A 22,895-nucleotide genomic window follows, 5' to 3' on the forward strand; every position below is an offset into this window, starting at 1 on the left:
CCCCAATGGTGGAACAAGCTCCCTCACGATGCCAGGACAGCGGAGTCAATCACCACCTTCCGGAGACGCCTGAAACCCCACCTCTTTAAGGAATACCTGGGATAGGATTAAGTAATCCTTCTAACCCTCCCCCCAAAAAAGATATAGATGTACTATTGTAAAGTGGTTGTTCCACTGGATATCATATGGTGAATGCACCAATTTGTAAGTCGCTCTGGATAAGAGCGTCTGCTAAATTACGTAAATGTAATTAAAATAGAGTACACTTAAACACCAGTGAACCTCCATGGTAAACCATCCAAAAGTTGAGGTCTACAGGTGTTTTTGGGGCTGACCTTGGAGATCTTGGGGATCTTGGTGGGGTCGATGGTCCTGCTGTTCTTGGTCATGGGCACAGTGTTCCAGGTCTCCTCTCTCTGCTGCACACGCTGCTCCCTCTGCTGTTCTCTCTGCTGCTCTCTCTGCTGCTGCTCTGGAGAACAGAGGGAACACACACAGGGGATGAGATGTTAATGGGTTTATTAAAAAACAACTCAAATAGTGACAACATCAACTCCTCATGCCCCAGTCTTGAGAGAATACAATGGGGTAAGTTGACAGATGGGAGAGAGTGGGGGAGCCTTCTGTCCACTGTGGGCCACTGTAGCATCTCTGAGTCTGCAAGTTATGGGGAGGGGATTCCATTGTGGCTGTAAGCCTTAAAGAGGATTTAGCCCATGGTCCTGGCTGACCTGGCCTTCTCTTGGTGTCCTTGGAGAGCAGCTGCTGGTGCACCTTCCTCTGCTCCTCCTGCTCTTCGATCTTGGCCTCTTTGTGGATCTGCTCGATGGTCTTGGGTCCCTGGTCAGCTCTCCTGGACACCCAGTTGTGCTGGGGAAAAAGAGCAGTGTTAGACCTACGCAAGGAGTTTCCTCAGAGAAACAATCTGGTGTTTTGAATTAGTGAACTGTGTACAACATAATTGGCCAACAGTCACATAGCCCCAATGGCACAGTAGTATTGTGTGGAGGGCTGTGCAGAATGTTTAATTCTATGCTGAAATCTCACTGATTAGAATCTCACCGATTGTTTTCTTCCTCAGATCTAATTATTGGTGTGCTCAGGGAGCCTGCATGAAATGGAGGTACTGAAAATGAGCATTCTGATTCACTGTAATGGAAAATACATCCTCACAGCTGAGCTGGACAGAACACACACAACCACAAATCTCAAGAATGCATGCATGCACATATCCCCACCGCTCCCGCCCCACCAACACAGAGGGAGATGCACACTCAACTTACCAATCGGAGATCTATCACGTCTTGCAGCATAAACCGTATCCGAGACGATGTCTTCCGCTCCTTGACAATTTTCTCCATCTGATTGAAATACTGATCCATGCGAGGCTATGACAAGAAAGAGAGCAATTATGGGTCAATGCAAAGTGGTGTATTAATACATTTTCACTTTTCACTCCAGTGGACAGCCAGACGCTCTCAATTAATTTCATTCCACTCCATTAAGCAATTCAATGTGCACTTCATTTCTTGGAACAATAATTTTGATGTACACTGAACAAAAATATAAACACAACATGCAATTTCAAAGATTTTACTGAGTTACTATTTGTAAACGCTGATCCAGAGCATCCCAAACATGCTCAATAAGTGACATGTCTGGTGAGTATGCAGGCCATGGAAGAACTGGGACATTTTCAGCTTCCAGGAATTGTCTACAGATCCTTGCGACATGTGGCCGTGGTTTATCATGCTGAAACATGTTATGGTGGCGGATGAATGGCAAGACAAATGGGCCTCAGGATCTCGTTGCTTTCAAATTGCCATTGATAAAATGCAATTGTGTTCATTGTCTGTAGCTCATGCCTGCCCATACCATAACCCCACCGCCACCATGGAGCACTCCGTTCACAACATTGACATCAGGAAACTGCTTGCCCACATGACGCTGTCTGCCATCTGCCCTGTACAGTTGAAACCGGGATTCATCAGTGACGAGCACACTTCTCCAGCATGCCAGTGGCCATCGAAGGTTAACACTTGCCCACTGAAGATGGTTACGACGCCAAACTGCAGTCAGGTCAAGACCCTGGTGAGGACGACGAACACACAGATGAGCTTCCCTGAGACGGTTTCTGAAGGTTTGTGCAGAAATTCTTCGGTTGTGCAAACCCACAGATTTATCAGCTGTCCGAGTGGCTGGTCTCAGACGATCCCGCAGGTAAAGAAGCCGGATGTGGCGGTCCTGGGCTGGCGTGGTTACACAGGGTCTGCGGTTGTGAGGCCGTTCGGACATACTGCCAAATTCTCTAAAATGATGTTGGAGGTGGCTTATGGTAGAGAAATAAACATTCAATTATTTGGCAACAGCTCTGGTGGACATTCCTTCAGTCAGCATGCCAATTGCACGCTCCCTCAAAACTTGAGACATCTGTGGCATTGTTTTGTGAAAAAAACTGCACTTGTTAGAGTGGTATTTTATTGTGCACCTGTGTAATGATCATGCTGTTTAATCAGCTTCTTGATATGCCCCACCTGTCAGGTGAATGGATTATCTTGGCAAAAGATAAATGCTCACTAACAGGGATGTAAACAAATTTGTGCACTAAGAAATAAGCTTTTGTGCATATGGAACATTTCTGGGATCTTTAAACTTTACAGTGAAATACTTTACTTACAAGACCATTCCCAACAGTGCAGTTAAAAAGTGATACATATATTTGCTAAATAAAAAAGAAATAGTAACACAAAAACATTAACAAGACTATTTACAAGGAGAACCAGTACTGAGTCAATGTGCAGGGGTAATACAGTATGTACATGTGGGTAGGGGTAAAAGTGACTAGGCAATCAGGATATATAATAAACAGAGTAACAGCAGCGTATGTGAAGTGTGTAAGTGTGTGCCGTCAATATGGATGCGTGTGTGTTTAGCATATGTAGTGTGTGTGTGTGTGTGTGTGTGTGTTGCAGAGTCAGCGTAGTATGAGTGAGGACCACAGAGTCTTAAAACTCTGGCAGAGCCCAAAAGGGAGAACACTTTTGTACATGTCTAGGAGCCATTCCTTTGGCCAGCAGCAGGTTAAAACAGGCCAGACAACAGCAGACAAGAGGGAACAGTGAGATGTCTTCAACCATGTCTCTTCACCCACATCCCTGCAGCCCTCAGAGGCATCCCCATACCACCAGCTGGAATTCATTTATGCCCCCTCCTCTCCCCTGCCCATCCCTATGGCTCACCTTGGCCTTCTCAAAGTCCAGGTCTTTGCCAATGGTGGTGAGCAGCCTGCACAGGCACTCCAGCGATTCCTCGTCGTGGTTCTTCAGCAGCTTGACCACACAGTCGTGCATGATGGCCTCTGTCAGCATCTTGAGTTTGAACAGCTCCCCGATGAACCTGATATTTCCTATGGAGCGCCGGCGGGCCTTGTCCTTGGCCTCCTCCAGCTCCAACCGTAGTCTCTCTTGATCACTGGACTGGAAAGGAGATGGAGTAGATTGTCAGACCTAACAGCAAACCCCACTAACTATTCAACTAACATCAGTAACTGACTGGATCCCATAGAGTTCTCTGCTCTGTAATCCCCTACTAGGGAGAGTAGGTTACAGACCGGTTGGTGATCTGGGTAGTGTGTGTGTGTCAGGTGATCTGGGTACCTGTGCAGAGTCGAGCTCCTTCTGTTTCCTCTCAAACACCACGTCGTCCACCTTGTCCCGCTCAAACTCCTTCTGACAGCGGTTGAGCAGAAGCTTACGGAAGTTCACTGTGGTGTTGGGTTTGTCCGTCATGGGCACTTTAAGCTGGAGAGCAACCGAGATAAGTAACAATTTGGTTAGAGGGGAAGAAATATGGAGGAAACACTTTGAATTGAACGGGAGATGGTGTCGAAAGAGTGAAAAGGGGAGCAGAAATATACATTTAGGGACATTTTGCTGAATGTGTATGAGGCTTTAGAGGACCCATGCATACACAGATTATATTTTGATGTTGGCTAGCAGCATTCAGAGGAACCACAAGTAATCATGTCTGAACGATAAAGAACTGAGCATAACATACCGTGGTGAGGCAGCGGCACATGTTCCCGTAGGCCACAGAGAAGCCGGGCTCGTCGATGGCCTTCTCAAAGACCAGGTCGATGACGCCCTTGAGGCGCTCCTCCGTGTCGATGGTAAGGTCCGTCACCTGCTTCATCAGCTGGTTGAACATCTGAGGCGTCAGTTTGTTGAGGATGCTGCGCACCTTCCGGAAGAGCTCCTGACACGGCAACAACATCCTCATAATTTATTGAGGTGAACATTCATTCACTCACACTTCATTTCATCTTCGGTCTCTTGACAACTCCTTGGTCACAACATTTCTTTCCTGTGTGGAGCGACTGCTGAAGGAACTCATAATATCTTGTAGTTGAGTAGGGTGTGTGTTTTTGACTGTGTGGTTGTGTCTGATGAAAGGTTGGGCTCATCCTACCTGTGTTGTAATGACCTCAGGGTCGTCTGATGGCCCCGCCCTCTTCATGCCAGGTTTCCAGGCGTTCTCGGCCTTCTTCAGCTGCACCTCGTCGTTCGCCGACACGTTCAGGATAATCTTCCTGGGTGGGGGCCGCCGGGCACCCCCCCCCATGTTCATCATCTGCTGGAGGACAGAGAGGAGACAGCACAACTCGTCACTTCTGCAGTTCACCACCAACAAAACACAATATCGCTAAGACTCCTCAGATAAGGGCTTGGGTTGTGCGCTGATGTTCAATTTACGACTTTCCTTGAATGAGCACGACTTTGGGAAATGACTCATATCTAGCAAACCAACAAGAGCTGCAAATAATTCCCCATGATTCATTTATCTCACTATGATACCAGCCCAGCGATGTTGTTTGTTACCATACCAGAAGACTCTGGGGGAAATTAAACGCACAAGTTAATATTCTGTGAGTGCGTGTGAGAGAGAAAGATGAGAAACACAAAGACAAGAGACATTATTTGAGAGAAAGAGGGGTGTTGTGTTGGTGTCAGGTGGAGGAGTAGTAATTACGTGAGCGTGTGCGTGACTCACTGCAGCGCCGCTGCGTCCTCCACTCATCTGCCTGCCAAAGTCAGCGAAGGCAGGTGTGAAGTCAGGGCCACGAGAGATCACCCTGGATTCCACAGCCCGGGTTGGCAGCTTGTTTTGGTTAATCTGCAGACACAGGGAGCGAGATGGTGAGCTGACAGACCAGCAGGGGGAGCAGTGATTCTCTAACACTGTGGGCCTAGCCATAGAGGAAAAGCAGTGGCTGTATAATCCAAATCAAATAATGTTTCGCTGTCACATACCTCGGATAGGTGCAATAATGAATATGATAATATAATGATCAATATGGTGAAAGTGCTACCAAGCCCATCAGAGGGAAAGGTAGGGTTACTACCATATTGCATATACCCATCAACTCTTTCAGATCTACATGAAGTGCCTGAGGTAGGGGCTGGGTGTTGTTTCTGGCCTACCACTAGGGAGAAAGAGACTGGCCAGACTCCCCTCCCTTAGGTCTATCCCACTGGTTTTTACTGAGCGGTGGTGAATTCTCAATAACAGTCCTAGATCACCACCAACTTCGTATGTTGTTTTGCGTTTCAGCTATGCTTTCGACAAATTATGTTTAAACACATTTTGTGACTGGCACAGTGAGTGAAGTCAGAACCAGATGTGGAAGGAGGACTGAGGGGAACATTGTGGGGGAAGGGAAGGGGAAGAACAACTACAGCTCTCTCAGCTGTCCTTGACTTCCCTTAGTACTCTCCTCCAGCGAACATTTTCTCAGGGAGAAAAATGTGACTCCAGGGACTGTACATCAATCATTGCCAGTCTTAATGCTCCTTTTCTGGGGCTGAATTATCAACACTGCCAAGTGTGACATAATGGCAATGTGATTTTAATCAAAACAGGATGTCTATGGGCTAGCCATTATAGGCTCCAACAGTATGTAGCCTATGTGGAGATGAGGGAGATTCATTTACCAGAAGCCTATCATTTCATAAATGACTATTAGACAATAGCTGAAAAAACCTATACATCTGGTCTTGTGCTTACTAAAGGGATCACATACGGCTACTCATACTATTTGTTCTATATAAAAAAAGAATCCCTGTACTTGAAAGAAAAGCCCTTTTCAAAAGCAACTTACTTTGCTAACATCTTACACTATCAATTTATAATCCTGAATATTTACTGAACCACTGTGGGGTTTAGGGGCTTGCTCACAACGCATTCTGTCCACTAGGCTGAAGCTCTGCTCAGACCACTCACACACACCTTGTCCAGAACTACGTCACTGATCTGAGGTAGCCCGTCTGGCTTCTGTGTACAGGCAGCCATGAACTGGAAGCCCAGCAGGAAGTCCCGGTTGTACTGGCGCTTCCCGTTGGTCTCCGGCAGATCTGAGGAAACAACGAGAGGAAGAAAACAGCCCTGCTCATCTCATACTGTGCAAAGGTTGTATGACTTGATTGTGAAAAAGTGAAAAACACGAATGAAACTGAGGCTAATAACTGCCCTCCTACCTTCCTGGAAGAGGTCTGGGGGTGCTCCTGTAGAGCCCTCCTTGTCCCCAGGGGTGGCCCCACTGTCACTGCTCTCTGTCTCCGAGGTATGCCCAGCCCCGTTCCTCATGGGCTCCAGCTCAGCCTCCCCATTTTCCTCTGGGGCAGGGGGCTTTTCCTCTGCCTCCATGGCTGGAGGCGCTGCTGAGGGTGGGGGCGGGCTGCTGCTACTATGGGGCCTGGCGGGCTGCAGGGCCTGGTCTCCAGCAGCCTCCTCCACAGGCTTGAGCTCATCCTGGGGGAGGCAAGGGAGGGAGAGGGGGTGAGATAGAGGGACATAGTAGACTTCACACAGGGGGTTTGGAACACTGATCATGATGGATAACTCCTTGCCGAGTCTTAGCTCTTCATTATAATCAGAGGGATAATATCAACACTATGCATTCCAGTCTCTCTTGGCTAAGAGTTGAGGAAGGACTGACTGCATCGCTTTTGGTTTTTGTAACGAAACAGTGTTGGAAATTCCAAATTGTTTCCATAGTCAACTTACACACACACACACACCCACACCCCCAACAGGGGTCTTTTCGTAGTCCCCAGGTGTGAAACAAATTAAAGGAAATGTACAGTATTATACAGAGCCACGATTGAATGGAACCTCCATCTCATATAGCACAAGTGAACATGAAACCTGGTTAAAAAACAACAAATAAAGCAACACCTCACAGAACAACGCCTCTCCCCCATGTGGCCTACTTTTTGTGTGCATGTATTAACATGCATGTGTAACTGATCGACGTACACCAGACTGTGTGTGTGGAGCGGAGCTGGAACGTGCCCAATTTGACTGGAGCGCGGAGCGAGTTTCCCAAAGGCTGGAGTGTCACAGCCTTCTCACCTGCTCCAATTTCGCTCCAGTAGCACTTACTTCACGAGCTCAGGACATGCTCGGCCCAGCATGCATTTGTAGTCTACTTGTGTGCTGCTATAGCCCCTTGCTATAGCTACTGTCATGGAGTTCGCTAAATATTTTCATAAAGAAACTGATAAGACGCGCGTGCAAAATCAAGGTGACTTACAAAGATGAAGATTGTAGCAAAATATTAAAAACAAAAAAATGTGATCTCTTAAAAGTTTTGTAAATGCTCGTTCTATTATCTACACAATAGGCTTATATTGATTTTGGCCCAATATGCCTGACATATTACCTCTTTCAATGAGAGGTTGGAAAGAGATGTGGAGTGTCAGAACATTGTGCAAGCGCTGCTCCGTGAGCGACGAGCGGGATCTCTAACCACTCACACACACACACCATACTCATGTTTTTAAATGTATGCAAATCGTCTTTTGTCTGTAATGTGTCTTTTGATGCATGTAAGACTAGCTGTCGTCATTGGAGGCTGCTAATGGGGATTCTAATAAAAATCAACAAAATCAGACGAGAACATTCAAATCATTAATAAAATATGTTATTTATAGGGTTGCACATTTTGGGGAATATTCAGAGGTGGAAACTTTTTGTGGGAATTAACGGGAATTAATATTAATACCATTTAAATGTAGATGTTTTTTTTTGCATTGGAAATATTTACCATATCAAATGGAGACAGAAGCAAACCTTTTACCTTATAAGTAGACATAATTGCTAATGATTAAATCCTTCCAATAGAAATAAAAAAAGCTGTTTAGTCACAAATTGAACTTAAATTAAATGAGTTGACTCTTCACATGGGATGACTTCACTGAACAACAAAAGAAAGGGAATATTGAATGATCCCCAATGATCCATTGCATCTCCCAAAAATGGTTTTCAACATACATCTGTAATACGATAGTCTAGAAACTAAAGCTTTGGTTGTCTTCCTCTCAGGCTTCCATGTCTTCTCCCTGGACCTCAATGTCCACCTCTTGAACATCAGACTCTGAGGCCTCATCTTCACTGTCACTTTCCAACCTTGTTGAGGATGGCTCGTTGTTAGGCTCAAAAAGCCTCAAATTTGCCCGCATGGCCACCAATTTTTCAACCCTTGTATTGGTCAGCCTGTTCCGTGCTTTGGTCTGTGTGTTCCCAAACAAGGACCAGGTGCATACTGAGGCGGCTGATGTTGGTGGAATTTGGAGGATGATGGAGGCAACAGGGGAAAGAGCCTCAGATCCACAAAGTCCCTTCCACCAGGTGGCTGATGAGATCTGATGGCACGACTGCCATATTGCATCTCCATCCAAAAGCCCTTGCTTGGAAGTGTACTTCGCCAGACTGCCAAGAACCTTGCCCTCATCCAGGGCAAGATGGCAAGACACGGTAGTGATGACACTATAGACCTTGCTGATCTCTGCACCAGACAGGATGCCCTTGCCAGCATACTTGGGGTCCAACATGTACGCTGCAGCGTGTATGGGTTTCAGGCAGAATTCTTCACGCTTTTTGATGCATTTCAGAACTGCAGTTTCCTCTGCTTGGAGCAAAGGTGATCACCTTGATGGGGCTGTTCATATCGGCAGACTGATATGGCCATTTCTTCGAGACTCCTTCCACCCAAACGGGTGGTGCTCTTATTCTTCTCACTTTGCTTGGTGAGGTAGATTGCTGCTATAACTTGATGACCCTTCACATACCTAACCATTTCCTTGGCTCTCTTGTAGAGTGTGTCCATTGTTTTCAGTGCCATGATGTCCTTGAGGAGCAGATTCAATGCATGAGCAGCACAGCCAATGGGTGTGATGTGAGGGTAGGACTCCTCCACTTTAGCATTGTCTGTCACCAGTGCAAATACCTTCTGTAGTCCAAGGTCATTGATGACTGCCTTCAGCTCATCTGCAATGTAGAGACCGGTGTGTCTGTTGTCCCTTGTGTCTGTGCTCTTGTAGAATACTGGTGGAGGTGAAGATGTAATTAATTATTCCTTGTCCATGAACATTCCACCACCCATCAGAGATGATTGCAATACAGTCTGCTTTCTCTATGATTTGCTTGACCTTCACTTGAACTCTGTTGAACTCTACATCCAGTAAATTAGTAGATAAAGCATGTCTGGTTGGAGGGGTGTATGCTGGGTGAAGAACATTCAGAAATCTCTTCCAATACACATTGCCTGTGAGCATCAGAGTTGAACCAGTTGCATACACAGCTCGAGTAAGACATTAATCAGCATTTCTCTGACTGCGTTCCTTCATCGAGTCAAAAAACCTTCTGATTCCAGGAGGACCGTGAGCTGTTGCTATCGATAAGGTGTCTGATTCCTCATTTTCACCTCGAATAGAAGTAGAGGGACTTTTGTCAGAGGTTGCTTGTTGTGAGCGCTGAGGGAACTTTATGCACTTGGCCAGATGATTCTGCATCTTTGTTGCATTCTTCACATATGATTTGGCACAGTATTTGCAAATGTACACAGCTTTTCCTTCTACATTAGCTGCAGTAATTCAAATTTCTCACACATACAAGTATTATACACCATTTTAAAGATACACTTCTCGTTAATCCAACCAGTGTCCGATTTCAAAAAGGCTTTACGGCGAAAGCATAGCATTAGATTATGTTAGGACAGCACCTAGACAAGAAAAACCCCACAGCCATTTTCCAAGCAAGGAGAGTCTTCACAAAAACCAGAAATACAGCTAAAATTAATCACTAAACCTTTGATGGTCTTCATCAGATGGCACTCATAGGACTTCATGTTACACAATACATGTATGTTTTGCTCGATAAAGTTCATATTTATATCCCAAAAAAACATTTTACATTGGCGTGTAATGTTCAGAAATGTTTTGCCTCCAAAACTTCCGGTGATGAGCACATCAATTTACAGAAATATTCATCATAAACTTTGATAAAAGATACAAGTGTTATGCACAGAATTATAGATAAACTTCTCCTTAATGCAACCGCTGTGTCAGATTTCAAAAAAACTTTATGGCGAAAGCAAACTTTGCAATAATCTGAGTACAGCGCTCAGACATCAAAACAAGCCATACAGATAGCCGCCATTTTGGAGTCAACAGAAGTCACAAATAGCATTATAAATATTCACTTACTTTGATGATCTTCATCGGAATGCACTCCCAGGATTCCCAGTTCCACAATAAATGTTTGTTTTGTTTCGATAAAGTCCATATTTTTGTCCAAATACCTCCTTTTTGTTCGCGCATTCAGTCGAGTAATCCAAATGCACTGTGCTCGTGCAGTAAGTTAAGACAAACAGTAAAAAAAAAGTTATATTACAGTTCGTAGAAACATGTCAAACGATGTATAGAATCAATCTTTAGGATGTTTTTATCATAAATCTTCCATAATATTCCGACCGGACGATTCCTTTGTCTTCAGAAATGAAAAGGAACACACCTAACTCTCACGGGAGTGCGCGTGATTGAGCTCATGTCATTTTCTCAGTCATCTGATTCCAAGCTCTCTTATTCTCTTCCCATTCACAGTAGAAGCATGAAACAATGTTGTAAAGACTGTTGACATCTAGTGGAAGCCTTAGGAAGTGCAATATGACACCACAGACACTGTATATTAGATAGGCAATCACTTAAAAAACTACAAACCTCAGATTTCCACACTTCCTGGTTGGATTTGTTCAGGTTTTTGCCTGCCATATGAGTTCTGTTATACTCACACACATCATTCAAACAGTTTTAGAAACTTCAGTGTTTTCTATCCAAATCTACTAATAATATGCATATCTTAGCTTCTGGGCCTGAGTAGCAGGCAGTTTACTACGGAGACGCTTTTCATCCGGACGTCAAAATACTGCCTCCTACCCCAAAGAAGTTAACAAAAAATCATGTATGTCATAAAAAATATATTCACCCCACCCAGTATTCAAAACTTACCAGAAAGCATGTAGTCCTTGGCTCAGACAGTGTAGTAGTGTGGGCTCAATAGCATCTCATTAGAGTGCTTGATCTTGAGAATCAGCTGTACATGTGATGGAAGAGTGCACTGCACATGTGATGGATGAATGCACTGTGCATGCAGAGGGTTGAAATTCCATTGAATTGGGGATAGTTTAACCAAAATATGCCACAAGACCTAGAATTGCGTTGTGTATCCCACAAAAAAAGGTTCACTGTAATAAGCTAACCTTTTTGATGAATTTAAGCAAAATTCCAAGGCTTAACTTCCTATGGAAAATTTCAGGGAAAAAGTAAGGAAATTTATCGACCCTTTGCTACCCTAGTTACTTGTCACCTGCGCTGAATACAACAGGTGTAGACCTTACAGTGAAATGCTTAATTACAAGCCCTTAACACGTATTTTTCTTAAAACGGCATTGTTGTTTAAGTAAAAAATGTAAATAAATAGTTAAAGAGCAGCAGTAAAATAACAGTAGCGAGGCTATATACAGGGGGTACTGGTACAGAGTCAATGTGGGGGGCACAGGTCAGTCGAGGTAATCGAGGTAATATGTAAATCTGGGTAAATTTACAATGACTGCATAGATAATAACCAGAGAGTAGCAGCAGTGTAAAAGAGGGGGTGGGGACAATGCAAATAGTCTGGATAGCCATTTGATTAGCTGTTCAGGAGTCTTATGGCTTGGGGGTAGAAGCTGTTAAGTCATTTAGACCTAGATTTGGCGCTCTAGTACCGCTTGCCGTGCGGTAGCAGAGAGAACAGTCTATGACTAGGGTGGCTGGAGTCTGACAATTGTTTGTGCCTTCCTCTGACACCGCCTGGTGTAGAGGTCCCGGATGGCAGGAAGCTTGGCCCCAGTGATGTACGGGGCCGTTCGCACTACCCTCTGTAGTGCCTTGCAGTCAGAGGCCGGGCAGTTGCCATACCAGGCAGTAATGCAACCAGTCAAGATGCTCTTGATGGTGCAGCTGTTGAACTTTTTGAGGATCTGAGGACACAGGCCAAATCTTTTCAGTCTGCTTAGGGGGAATAGGCTTTGTCGTGCCCTGTTCATGACTGTCTTGGTGTGTTTGGACCATGATAGTTTGTTGGTGATGTGGACACCAAGGAACTTGAAGCTCTCAACCTGCTCCACTACAGCACTGTGGATGAGAATGGGGGCGTGCTCGGTCCTCCTTTTCCTGTTATCCACAATCGATCTCCTGGTCTTGATCACGTTGAGGCAGAGGTTGTTATCCTGGCACCACACGACCAGGTCTCTGACCTCCTCCCTATAGGCTGTCTCATCGTTGTGGGCCTACCACTGTTGTGTTGTCGGCAAACTTAATGATGGTGTTGGAGTCATGCCTGGCCATGCAGTCATGAGTGAACAGACCGTACAAGAGGGGACTGAGCACACACCCCTGAGGGGCCCCCGTGTTGAGGATCAGTGTGGCACATGTGTTGTTACCTACCATCAGGAAGTCCAGGACTCAGTTAGAGTGAGGTGTTTAGTCCCAGGGTCCTTAGCTTAGTGATGAGCTTTGGAGGGCACTATGGTGTTGAACGCTGAGCTGTAGTCAATGAATATCATTCTCACGTAGGTGTTCCTTTTGTCCAGGTGGGAAAGGGCAGTGTGGAGTGCAATAGAGATTGCATCATCTATGGATCTGTTGGGGCGGAATGCAAATTCTGGGATAATGGTGTTGATGTGAGCCATGACCAGCCTTTCATGGCTACAGACGTGAGTACTACGGGTCGGTAGTCATTTAGGCAGGTTACCTTAGTGTTCTTGGGCACAGGGACAATGGTGGTCTGCTTGAAACATGTGTTACAGACTCAGTCAGGGACAGGTTGAAAATGTCAGTGAAGACACCTGCCAGTTGGTCAGCGCATGCTTGGATTACACGTCCTGGTAATCCGTAGGGCCACGTGGCCCTACGGATTGTTGACCTGTTTAAAGGTCTTACTCACATCGGCTACGGAGTAATCACAGTCGTCCAGAACAGCTGATGCTCTCATACATGCTTCAGTGTTGCTTGCCTCAAAGAGAGCATAGAAGTAATTTAGCTTGTCTGGTAGGCTTGTGTCACTGGGCAGCTTGCGGCTGTGCTTCCTTTTGTAGTCTAATAGTTTGCAAGCCCTGCCACATCTGACGAGTGTTAGAGCCGGTGTAGTACGATTCAATCTTAGTCCTGTATTGATGCTTTGCCTGTTTGATGGTTTGTCTGAGGGCATAGCAGAATGTGCGCCACCGCCGCACATGTGGAAACATGAACTCTACTCTGTACACCCCCCCCCCCCCCCCCCCCCCCCAGAGTGAATAGAAAGCATCATTGCTTACCTCAGTCTCTCTCTGTGATGCATCTCCAACAGGACTCCCTTCATTTGGTTTCTTCCAGGTCTTTGGTGTAGCAGGAGCAGTCTGACATACTGCAGAGAAAACAACAGCAAATACATTTTGAAGTCAGCTATTGGCTGGCGATTTACCCTAAATTGCTTCCATTAAATATCAATGACTAGACTTATTATACTAGCAGAAAATAGTGGCCTTCTCCCCAGAGTAAAAATTAAATCCAGCTGTTAGTGTAAGCACTGTGCTGTTCTCAGCAGTCAGTTCAGTCTGGCTGATCCAAGTCTTGTCTATCAGCAACCTTTAACTGTTTATTTATAGTATACACACATAGGCATCCATGTGACATCCACGCTGTCATGTCTGTATTCATGGCTATGCACATACCTGTAGTGGGACTCTTTCTGATAAGGGCTTGTAGCTGTGGTTCAAGCTTGCTGTTTGGTGTGATGAGAGTCTCTGTCCCTGCTTTGAGAGGGATGTCTTTAGTGTCAGAGAGCTTGCTGGTCTCTGCTGTGGCCTGCACTAGCGGCGGAAGGCCAGGGGGAGGCGCTGGAACAGCAAGCGCAGGGCTGGAGGTCAGAGTGACTGGCATTACAGTGATTGGTGCGATAGGGTCCATGATAGCAGGGGGCATCTCTGCCCTCACTTCACTGGGCACAGCCTCACTGCAGTCTTCTCTAGAAGCCGGAGCTGAAGCCTGGGGCTGGGTTGGGGATAGGGAGGGAGCAAGGGGGTAGGGCTCCTGAGACTGGGTGTCCATCTCAGCCCCAGTGTCAGCATGGCCATTCAAAGCCTTAGGGGTTAGGGCTGGGGAAGCAGCCAGGGTGCGTGGGGCTTCTGGAAGAAGTTCCTCTGTGTTTGAGGTCTGGGACTGAGTCGTGAGTGGCAGGTGCTTGGGGTCGGCTGCAGAGGAGGGAGGGGGAGCAGTGGGCTCCACGGCAGAGGGCTGCTCAATGGGGCCGGCCACAGGAAGAGGGGCCGGGATGGGGGAAACCACCACTGGGGCTGGGGAGGGAAGCTCTGGATCCAAGTGGGGAGAGGGAGCAGTTACAGGTGCACTGGCCTCTCGCCTTTCCAATGAAGGTTCTGATTGACCAAGCCCGGGAGAGGAAGACTTCTGGACAAGCGGCTCCAATTTTGGCTTATCATCTACTGGAAAAGAGAGCAGATAACATAGACATTAAACACAAAAGAAGAGACAATTACTTGTGCCAATCTCTTAACTGAGTCAACATTCAGGTTCTAAAAAGCTTTTTATTCCTCAGGCCGCTGCTCTCAAAGCAGGGATGTATTCTGCCTGAAGGGTGGAGGGGTGAGGGCCGGGGGTAGAGGGTCAGACCTGGACCTGGCTTGCTGGCTGCAGCCCCAGGCGTGAGCTGCTGCTGTGGCTGCTGGGGGAGCTCCAGGCTGTAGGCTGAGTTGGCCTGGCCCTGGCCTTGCTCCGGAGTCTGGCTGCCGCCCGGCTGCTGCTGCGATTTGAGGTAGAAAATGTGAGGATAATGAGGGTGCGTCCATAAAAACTAGCAACACAGAAAGACGAATAAGCACAAAAATAGAATTAAGCGGAAATAAGGAGACCAGTGGGTATGGTTAGATACATTAGCCAAGGAAAAGACAGGGGGAGACAAGCAAGGAGACAGCAACCAAGGAAAGCAGGCAAAAGGGAGGAAAGGAGAAGAAGCAAAAAGAACGTGCAAGAGTAGGGGAGGTGGAGTGTGAATGACAGGGAAATGGAGGAACACAAGGTTAAACAAAGCAAAAGGGAGAGTAAAAAGAAAAACACAGAAAGAGAGGAGAGAATGTTAAAGTCCAAGGACAGGGAGGAAGTGTCACAAAAGCTTTCCCTCCACAGAATCCAGAACAAGAACTGTCATTTAAAGTTGATTGCCTATTTCTATAGACGGGTTGGTTGTTTAACAACAAAACTGACTTGTACGCAACTATGGGGCCATACAGACGGGGTTGGCTTAAATTGTTGACAACATGTCAACTATAATTCGTTGACAACATTGTAAACTATAATGTTTATTGAAAATATAAATATATTTGCACAATGAGCAATTGTCTCAAATACATCGTTACAGTTGTTGGTTGGCAAGCTAGCCAATTTGAGTCATATTAGTATAGACGTGACATCAGTCAAAACACCTCAAAACAAGACATGGTATCAAGAACAAGATAAAACAAGCCACCTACGATTCCCCACATGTCAGCTTCTTGTCATTGTTGCTAGCTATCTGACCATCCAAAATCACAACACAGACTTCTGCCCCATTGAAGCGTGAGCTTAGTTTGTGACGTTGTCAGCTAACCCATCTATTAAAATTCTCAGCATATCAATGACTCATTTTGTTTGAATCAATGAAGTATAGAATCTTATTCTGGATTCGTCATGGAGGGACAAAAAGCATAAACGACATGTTCCACAACAACATTTACTGCACAAGTGAGGGAGGAGATACAGTGATACATGCAGGTAGGTACTAATAGGTAATATATATACACACACACACACACACACACACACACGTGTGATATATATATATATATATATATATATATATATATATATATATATATATATATATATATATATCACACGTGTGTAAGCCATATATCTGTGTGTCAAAGACGAATATGATAACACATTTACTATGAACAACGAAAGTGTTTAGATCACTTTTGTAAAATAGCCATGGTTTTCTGTTAGTCAAAGTGGATAGCAAATGTTGTGAAGGCAAGGCCAGATAAGGCCAGGTGAGTGTATTTGGGCCCAGTTGCAGAGCAATGGGTGGGGGGCGGGGAGTAAGGGACAGTGGCTGAAGTCTGAGTGGCTGGCTGTGCCTAACGCAGCATGGCAGAGGATGGATTACAAACACAGAAAATGTGCTGTGCCTGCATGCATGTTTCTGTCTGTGCCAAAGCCCTGGTGGCTTAATTGCCTGTTCCCTCCCAACACCAAGCAGTCTGCCCTGGGCATAGATTTTGGGCCAGTGGCACACAATGGCAACCTATGCATGTGTGTGTGTGTGTGTGTGTGTGTGTGTGTGTGTGTGTGTGTGTGTGTGTGTGTGTGTGTGCGCGCGTGAGAGAGAAAATAAGCCGAATATCAGGCAGCATGAGAGAAGATGTGTCCTTACTTGCGGAGGGGTAGGGGTGGAGGAGGGCCGTCCGACAGGGGGGGTTGGATTTCGGCTCCCTGTGCCCCCTGCCATGATCTCCTCTGTGATGTCCCTGCCGCCCTGGTTGGGGTCCCGGATACGGATCTGGGAGGACAATGACACGAAAGGAGCGGCATCTCACTAAAGTGCCAGCGTTTCAGAGCAACCCTCACTCAGCCATTCAAAACAGTGAGTGTGTTGTGTACAGGAGTGCATCTGTGACCAAAAGTTTCAGACATTCTTATTCAGCTTGTGCAAATGTAGAGAGAAAAAGCTTAACAGTATTTCAGCAGAGGCACTTGAAAGGGTTTCTGGCAAGACAATATATTTTCATGTGAGTCTTAACAAGTGGGTCATACGAGTCCAAACGGAACAGCACTATATTTCTGAATACCTTAAAGTTTCCCACTGGCCCTGGATCAAAGGTTCTCTGGCAGAAGAATAAACACTAGAAGCGCAGAGGCAGTCATTTTGACAGCATATTAATTTAAAATGAAAATATCTCTGCCATTTTTAAAGTCATGCCACCTCTGCCCTGGACTTTTCCTAAATAAGTCCATTTAACACATGTATGTTGTTAGAATTTCGACATCAATGTGTGTTATAAGAAGTTAAGAGGACATATCATCCCTCCCCCTTGCCACCCCTCATTAACCAGCAGTCAGACTGCACAGCTAATGATAGCTAGGGTTGCAAATGGTCGGAAATTTTCATGGGAAGTTAAGCCTTGGAATTTTGCATAAAAAAATAAAAAAAAAGTTCTTATAACAGTGAACCTTTTTTGTGGATTTACACAAGGCAATTCTAGGTCTTGTGGCATATTTTGGTTAAACTATCACCGATTCAATGGAATTGCAACCCTCTGCATGCACAGTGCATTCTTCCATCACATGTACAGCTGATTCTCAAGATCTTGCACTCTATTGAGCTGCTATTGAGCTCACACTACTACACTGTCTGAGCCAAGGACTACATGCTTTCTGGTAAGTTTTGATTACAATACTGGGTGGGGTGAATATATTTTATATGACATACATGATTTTTTGTTAACTAGTAAATAGTAGCCTACAGCAAAGTGTGTTTAAATCATCTCTAATGTGTTAACAATTTCTGCTAGTTAGTTCTTGCTACCATGTGGGTTTTAGCTTGCTTGAACCTGCTAACTGAGGAGTGTTAATTCACCTATTTCCATACAGGTTTAATTTTAAAACATTTATCTTACAAAGGAGTTGTTAAATCTAACTGCTTAACTATTAATCCTTATATTTTGATTTTTTTTACTAATTGTTTTCTAATCTTTACAGGAAAATGCCACGGGCACTATCTGATGTGTGGAGACATTTCACTGCAGCTAATGTAGAAGGAAAAGCTGTGTACATTTGCAAATACTGTGCCAAATCATATGTGAAGAATGCAACAAAGATGCAGAATCATCTGGCCAAGTGCATAAAGTTCCCTCAGCGCTCACAACAAGCAACCTCTGACAAAAGTCCCTCTACTTCTATTCGAGGTGAAAATGAGGAATCAGACACCTTATCGATAGCAACAGCTCACGGTCCTCCTGGAATCAGAAGGTTTTTTGACTCGATGAAGGAACGCAGTCAGAGAAATGCTGATTAATGTCTTACTCGAGCTGTGTATGCAACTGGTTCAACTCTGATGCTCACAGGCAATGTGTATTGGAAGAGATTTCTGAATGTTCTTCACCCAGCATACACCCCTCCAACCAGACATGCTTTATCTACTAATTTACTGGATGTAGAGTTCAACAGAGTTCAAGTGAAGGTCAAGCAAATCATAGAGAAAGCAGACTGTATTGCAATCATCTCTGATGGGTGGTGGAATGTTCATGGACAAGGAATAATTAATTACATCTTCACCTCCACCAGTATTCTACAAGAGCACAGACACAAGGGACAACAGACACACCGGTCTCTACATTGCAGATGAGCTGAAGGCAGTCATCAATGACCTTGGACTACAGAAGGTATTTGCACTGGTGACAGACAATGCTAAAGTGGAGGAGTCCTACCCTCACATCACACCCATTGGCTGTGCTGCTCATGCATTGAATCTGCTCCTCAAGGACATCATGGCACTGAAAACAATGGACACACTCTACAAGAGAGCCAAGGAAATGGTTAGGTATGTGAAGGGTCATCAAGTTATAGCAGCAATCTACCTCACCAAGCAAAGTGAGAAGAATAAGAGCACCACCCGTTGGGGTGGTGTTGTCATCATGTTTGACAGTCTCCTGAAGGGGAAGGAGTCTCTCGAAGAAATGGCCATATCACAGTCTGCCGATATGAACAGCCCCATCAAGATGATCCTCCTGGATGATGTATTTTGGGAGAGAGTGGTAAGCAGCCTGAAACCTATAGCAGAAGCCATTGCACGGATTGAGGGAGACAATGCCATCCTGTCTGATGTTCAGACTCTGCTTGTAGATGTAAGAGAAGAAATCCGTACTGCCCTGCCCACTTCACCTTTGCTCCAAGCAGAGGAAACTGCAGTTCTGAAATGCATCAAAAAGCATGAAGACTTCTGCCTGAAGCCCATACACGCTGCAGTGCACATGTTGGACCCCAAGTATGCTGGCAAGGGCATCCTGTCTGGTGCAGAGATCAGCTAGGTCTATAGTGTCATCACTACAATGTCTCAACACCTTGGCCTGGATGAGGGCAAGGTTCTTGGCAGTCTGGCAATGTACACTTCCAAGCAAGGGCTTTTGGATGGAGATGCAATATGGCAGTCGTGCCAACAGATCTCATCAGCCACCTGGTGGAAGGGACTTTGTGGATCTGAGGCTCTTTCCCCTGTTGCCTCCATCATCCTCCAAATTCCACCAACATCAGCCGCCTCAGTATGCACCTGGTCCTTGTTTGGGAACACACAGACCAAAGCACGGAACAGGCTGACCAATACAAGGGTTGAAAAATTGGTGGCCATGCGGGCAAATTTGAGGCTTTTTGAGCCTAACAACGAGCCATCCTCAACAAGGTTGGAAAGTGACAGTGAAGATGAGGCCTCAGAGTCTGATGTTCAAGAGGTGGACATTGAGGTCCAGGGAGAAGACATGGAAGCCTGAGAGGAAGACAACCAAAGCTTTAGTTTCTAGACTATCGTATTACAGATGTATGTTGAAAACCATTTTTGGGAGATGCAATGGATCATTGGGGACCATTCAATATACCTTTTGTTGTTGTTCAGTGAAATCATCCCATGTGAAGAGTCAACTAATCCAAAATTAAATCTAGAATCTCCTTCCTCTTTCGCAACAAAGCCTCTCACTCATGCTGCCAAACATACCCTCGTAAAACTGACTATCCTACTGATCCTTGACGATGTAATTTACCAAATAGCCTCCAATACTCTACTCAGCAAACTGGATGTAGTCTATCACAGTGCCATCCGTTTTGTTACCAAAGCCCCATATACTACCCACCATTGCGACCTGTATGCTCTCGTTGGCTGGCCCTCGTTACATATTCATCGCCAAACCCACTGGCTCCAGGTCATCTATAAATCTTTGCTAGGAAAAGCCCCGCCTTATCGCAGCTCACCGGTCACCATAGCAACACCCACCCGTAGCAGACACTCCAGCAGGTATATTTCACTGGTCATCCCCAAAGCCAACACTTCCTTTGGCTGCCTTTCCTTCCAGTTCTCTGCTGCCAATGACGAACAAATTGCAAAAATCACTGAAGCTAGAGTCTTACATCTCCCTCTCTAACTTTAAGAATCAGCTGTCAGAGCAGCTTACCGATCACTGTACCTGTACACAGCCAATCTGTAAATAGCACACCCAACTACCTCATCCCCATATTGTTATTTATCTTCTTGCTCTTTTGCACCCCAGCATCTCTACTTGCACATCATCATCTGCACATCTATCACTCCAGTGTAATGCTAAATTGTAATTATTTTCCCTCCATGGCCTATTTACTGCCTTACCTCCCTACTCTTCTACATTTGCACACACTGTACATAGATTTTTCTATTGTTTTATTGACTGTATGTTTGTGTAACTCTGTTGTTTTTTAATTGAAGTTCAATTCGTAACTAAATTGTAGGTTTTTTTCTATTGGAAGGATTTAATCATTTGCAATTATGTCTACTTATGATAAGACAAGTCTTATGTTTCTGTCTCCATATGATTTGGTAAATATATCCAATGCAAAAAATGTCTACATTTAAATGGTATTAACATTAACTGGCATATATTTCCGTTAATTCCCACGGAAAGTTTCCACCTCTGAATATTCCCCAAAATGTGCAATCCTAATGATGGCCAATCGAAACTACACCAACACCCTATTGAAACTAATTTCACATATAGAGTTAGCCTTAAAACAAGATTAAATTGACAATCATCAATTGTCAAGCCATATACACTGCTCAAAAAAAGAAAGGTAACACTTAAACAACACAATGTAACTCCAAGTCAATCACACTTCTGTGAAATCAAACTGTCCACTTAGGAAGCAACACTGATTGACAATAAATTTCACATGCTGTTGTGCAAATGGAATAGACAACATGTGGAAATTATAGGCAATTAGCAAGACACCCCCAATAAAGGAGTGGTTCTGCAGGTGGTGACCACAGACCACTTCTCAGTTCCTATGCTTCCTGGCTGATGTTTTGGTCACTTTTGAATGCTGGCGGTGCTTTCACTCTAGTGGTAGCATGAGACGGAGTCTACAACCCACACAAGTGGCTCAGGTAGTGCAGCTCATCCAGGATGGCACATCAATGCGAGCTGTGGCAAGAAGGTTAGCTGTGTCTGTCAGCGTAGTGTCCAGAGCATGGAGGCGCTACCAGGAGACAGGCCAGTACATCAAGAGACGTGGAGGAGGCCATAGGAGGGCAACAACCCAGCAGCAGGACTGCTACCTCCACCTTTGTGCAAGGAGGAGCACTGCCAGAGCCCTGCAAAATGACCTCCAGCAGGCCACAAATGTGCATGTGTCTGCTCAAACGGTCAGAAACAGACTCCATGAGGGTGGTATGAGGGCCCGTCGTCCACAGGTGGGGGTTGTGCTTACAGCCCAACACCGTGCAGGACGTTTGGCATTTGCCAGAGAACACCAAGATTGGCAAATTCTCCACTGGCGCCCTGTGCTCTTCACAGATGAAAGCAGGTTCACACTGAGCACATGTGACAGACGTGACAGAGTCTGGAGACGCCGTGGAGAATGTTCTGCTGCCTGCAACATCCTCCAGCATGACCGGTTTGGCGGTGGGTCAGTCATGGTGTGGGGTGGCATTTCTTTGGGGGGGCCGCACAGCCCTCCATGTGCTCGCCAGAGGTAGCCTGACTGCCATTAGGTACCGAGATGAGATCCTCAGACCCCTTGTGAGACCATATGCTGGTGCGGTTGGCCCTGGGTTCCTCCTAATGCAAGACAATGCTAGACCTCATGTGGCTGGAGTGTGTCAGCAGTTCCTGCAAGAGGAAGGCATTGATGCTATGGACTGGCCCGCCCGTTCCCCAGACCTGAATCCAATTGAGCACATCTGGGACATCATGTCTCGCTCTGTCCACCAACGCCACGTTGTACCACAGACTGTCCAGGAGTTGGCGGATGCTTTAGTCCAGGTCTGGGAGGAGATCCCTCAGGAGACCATCCGCCACCTCATCAGGAGCATGCCCAGGCGTTGTAGGGAGGTCATACAGGCACGTGGAGGCCACACACACTACTGAGCCTCATTTTGACTTGTTTTAAGGACATTACATCTAAGTTGGATCAGCCTGGAGTGTGGTTTTCCACTTTAATTTTGAGTGTGACTCCAAATCCAGACCTCCATGGGTTTATAAATTGGATTTCCATTGATTATTTTTGTGTGATTTTGTTGTCAGCACATTCAACTATGTAAAGAAAAAAGTATTTAATAAGATTATTTCATTCATTCAGATCTAGGATGTGTTATTTTAGTGTTCCCTTGATTTTTTTGAGCAGTGTATGAAGCGCAGCTTGTTATTGACTGAGGCAGGGAAATGGAGCAACAAAAAATGACTTCTTCAA

At 45.4% G+C, this 22,895-nt stretch overlaps 1 protein-coding gene across 13 annotated transcripts in view; it reads right to left on the bottom strand.

The window, feature by feature from the left end:
• LOC115207708 (eukaryotic translation initiation factor 4 gamma 3) overlaps positions 1–22,895 on the bottom strand; it is a 62,390-nt gene that overhangs the window by 9,375 nt on the left and 30,120 nt on the right. For 6 of the 13 annotated variants that reach the window (XM_029775114.1, XM_029775113.1, XM_029775112.1 and 3 more), the window contains 14 exons: positions 16,846–16,980; positions 15,045–15,174; positions 14,090–14,857; positions 13,694–13,782; positions 6,534–6,807; positions 6,286–6,410; positions 5,029–5,172; positions 4,468–4,632; positions 4,057–4,254; positions 3,657–3,800; positions 3,240–3,476; positions 1,284–1,388; positions 732–870; positions 336–472 (listed from right to left, as the gene is read on the bottom strand). In XM_029775114.1, coding sequence (XP_029630974.1) covers positions 336–472; positions 732–870; positions 1,284–1,388; positions 3,240–3,476; positions 3,657–3,800; positions 4,057–4,254; positions 4,468–4,632; positions 5,029–5,172; positions 6,286–6,410; positions 6,534–6,807; positions 13,694–13,782; positions 14,090–14,857; positions 15,045–15,174; positions 16,846–16,980 — 2,790 coding nt within the window. The remainder of the gene's footprint in view (positions 1–335; positions 473–731; positions 871–1,283; positions 1,389–3,239; positions 3,477–3,656; positions 3,801–4,056; positions 4,255–4,467; positions 4,633–5,028; positions 5,173–6,285; positions 6,411–6,533; positions 6,808–13,693; positions 13,783–14,089; positions 14,858–15,044; positions 15,175–16,845; positions 16,981–22,895) is intronic. The other 7 variants (XM_029775116.1, XM_029775107.1, XM_029775106.1 and 4 more) reach the window with 7 other exon arrangements.

The sequence above is a fragment of the Salmo trutta genome, chromosome 14, assembly GCF_901001165.1.
Source record: "Salmo trutta chromosome 14, fSalTru1.1, whole genome shotgun sequence".
Lineage (NCBI taxonomy): Eukaryota > Metazoa > Chordata > Actinopteri > Salmoniformes > Salmonidae > Salmo > Salmo trutta.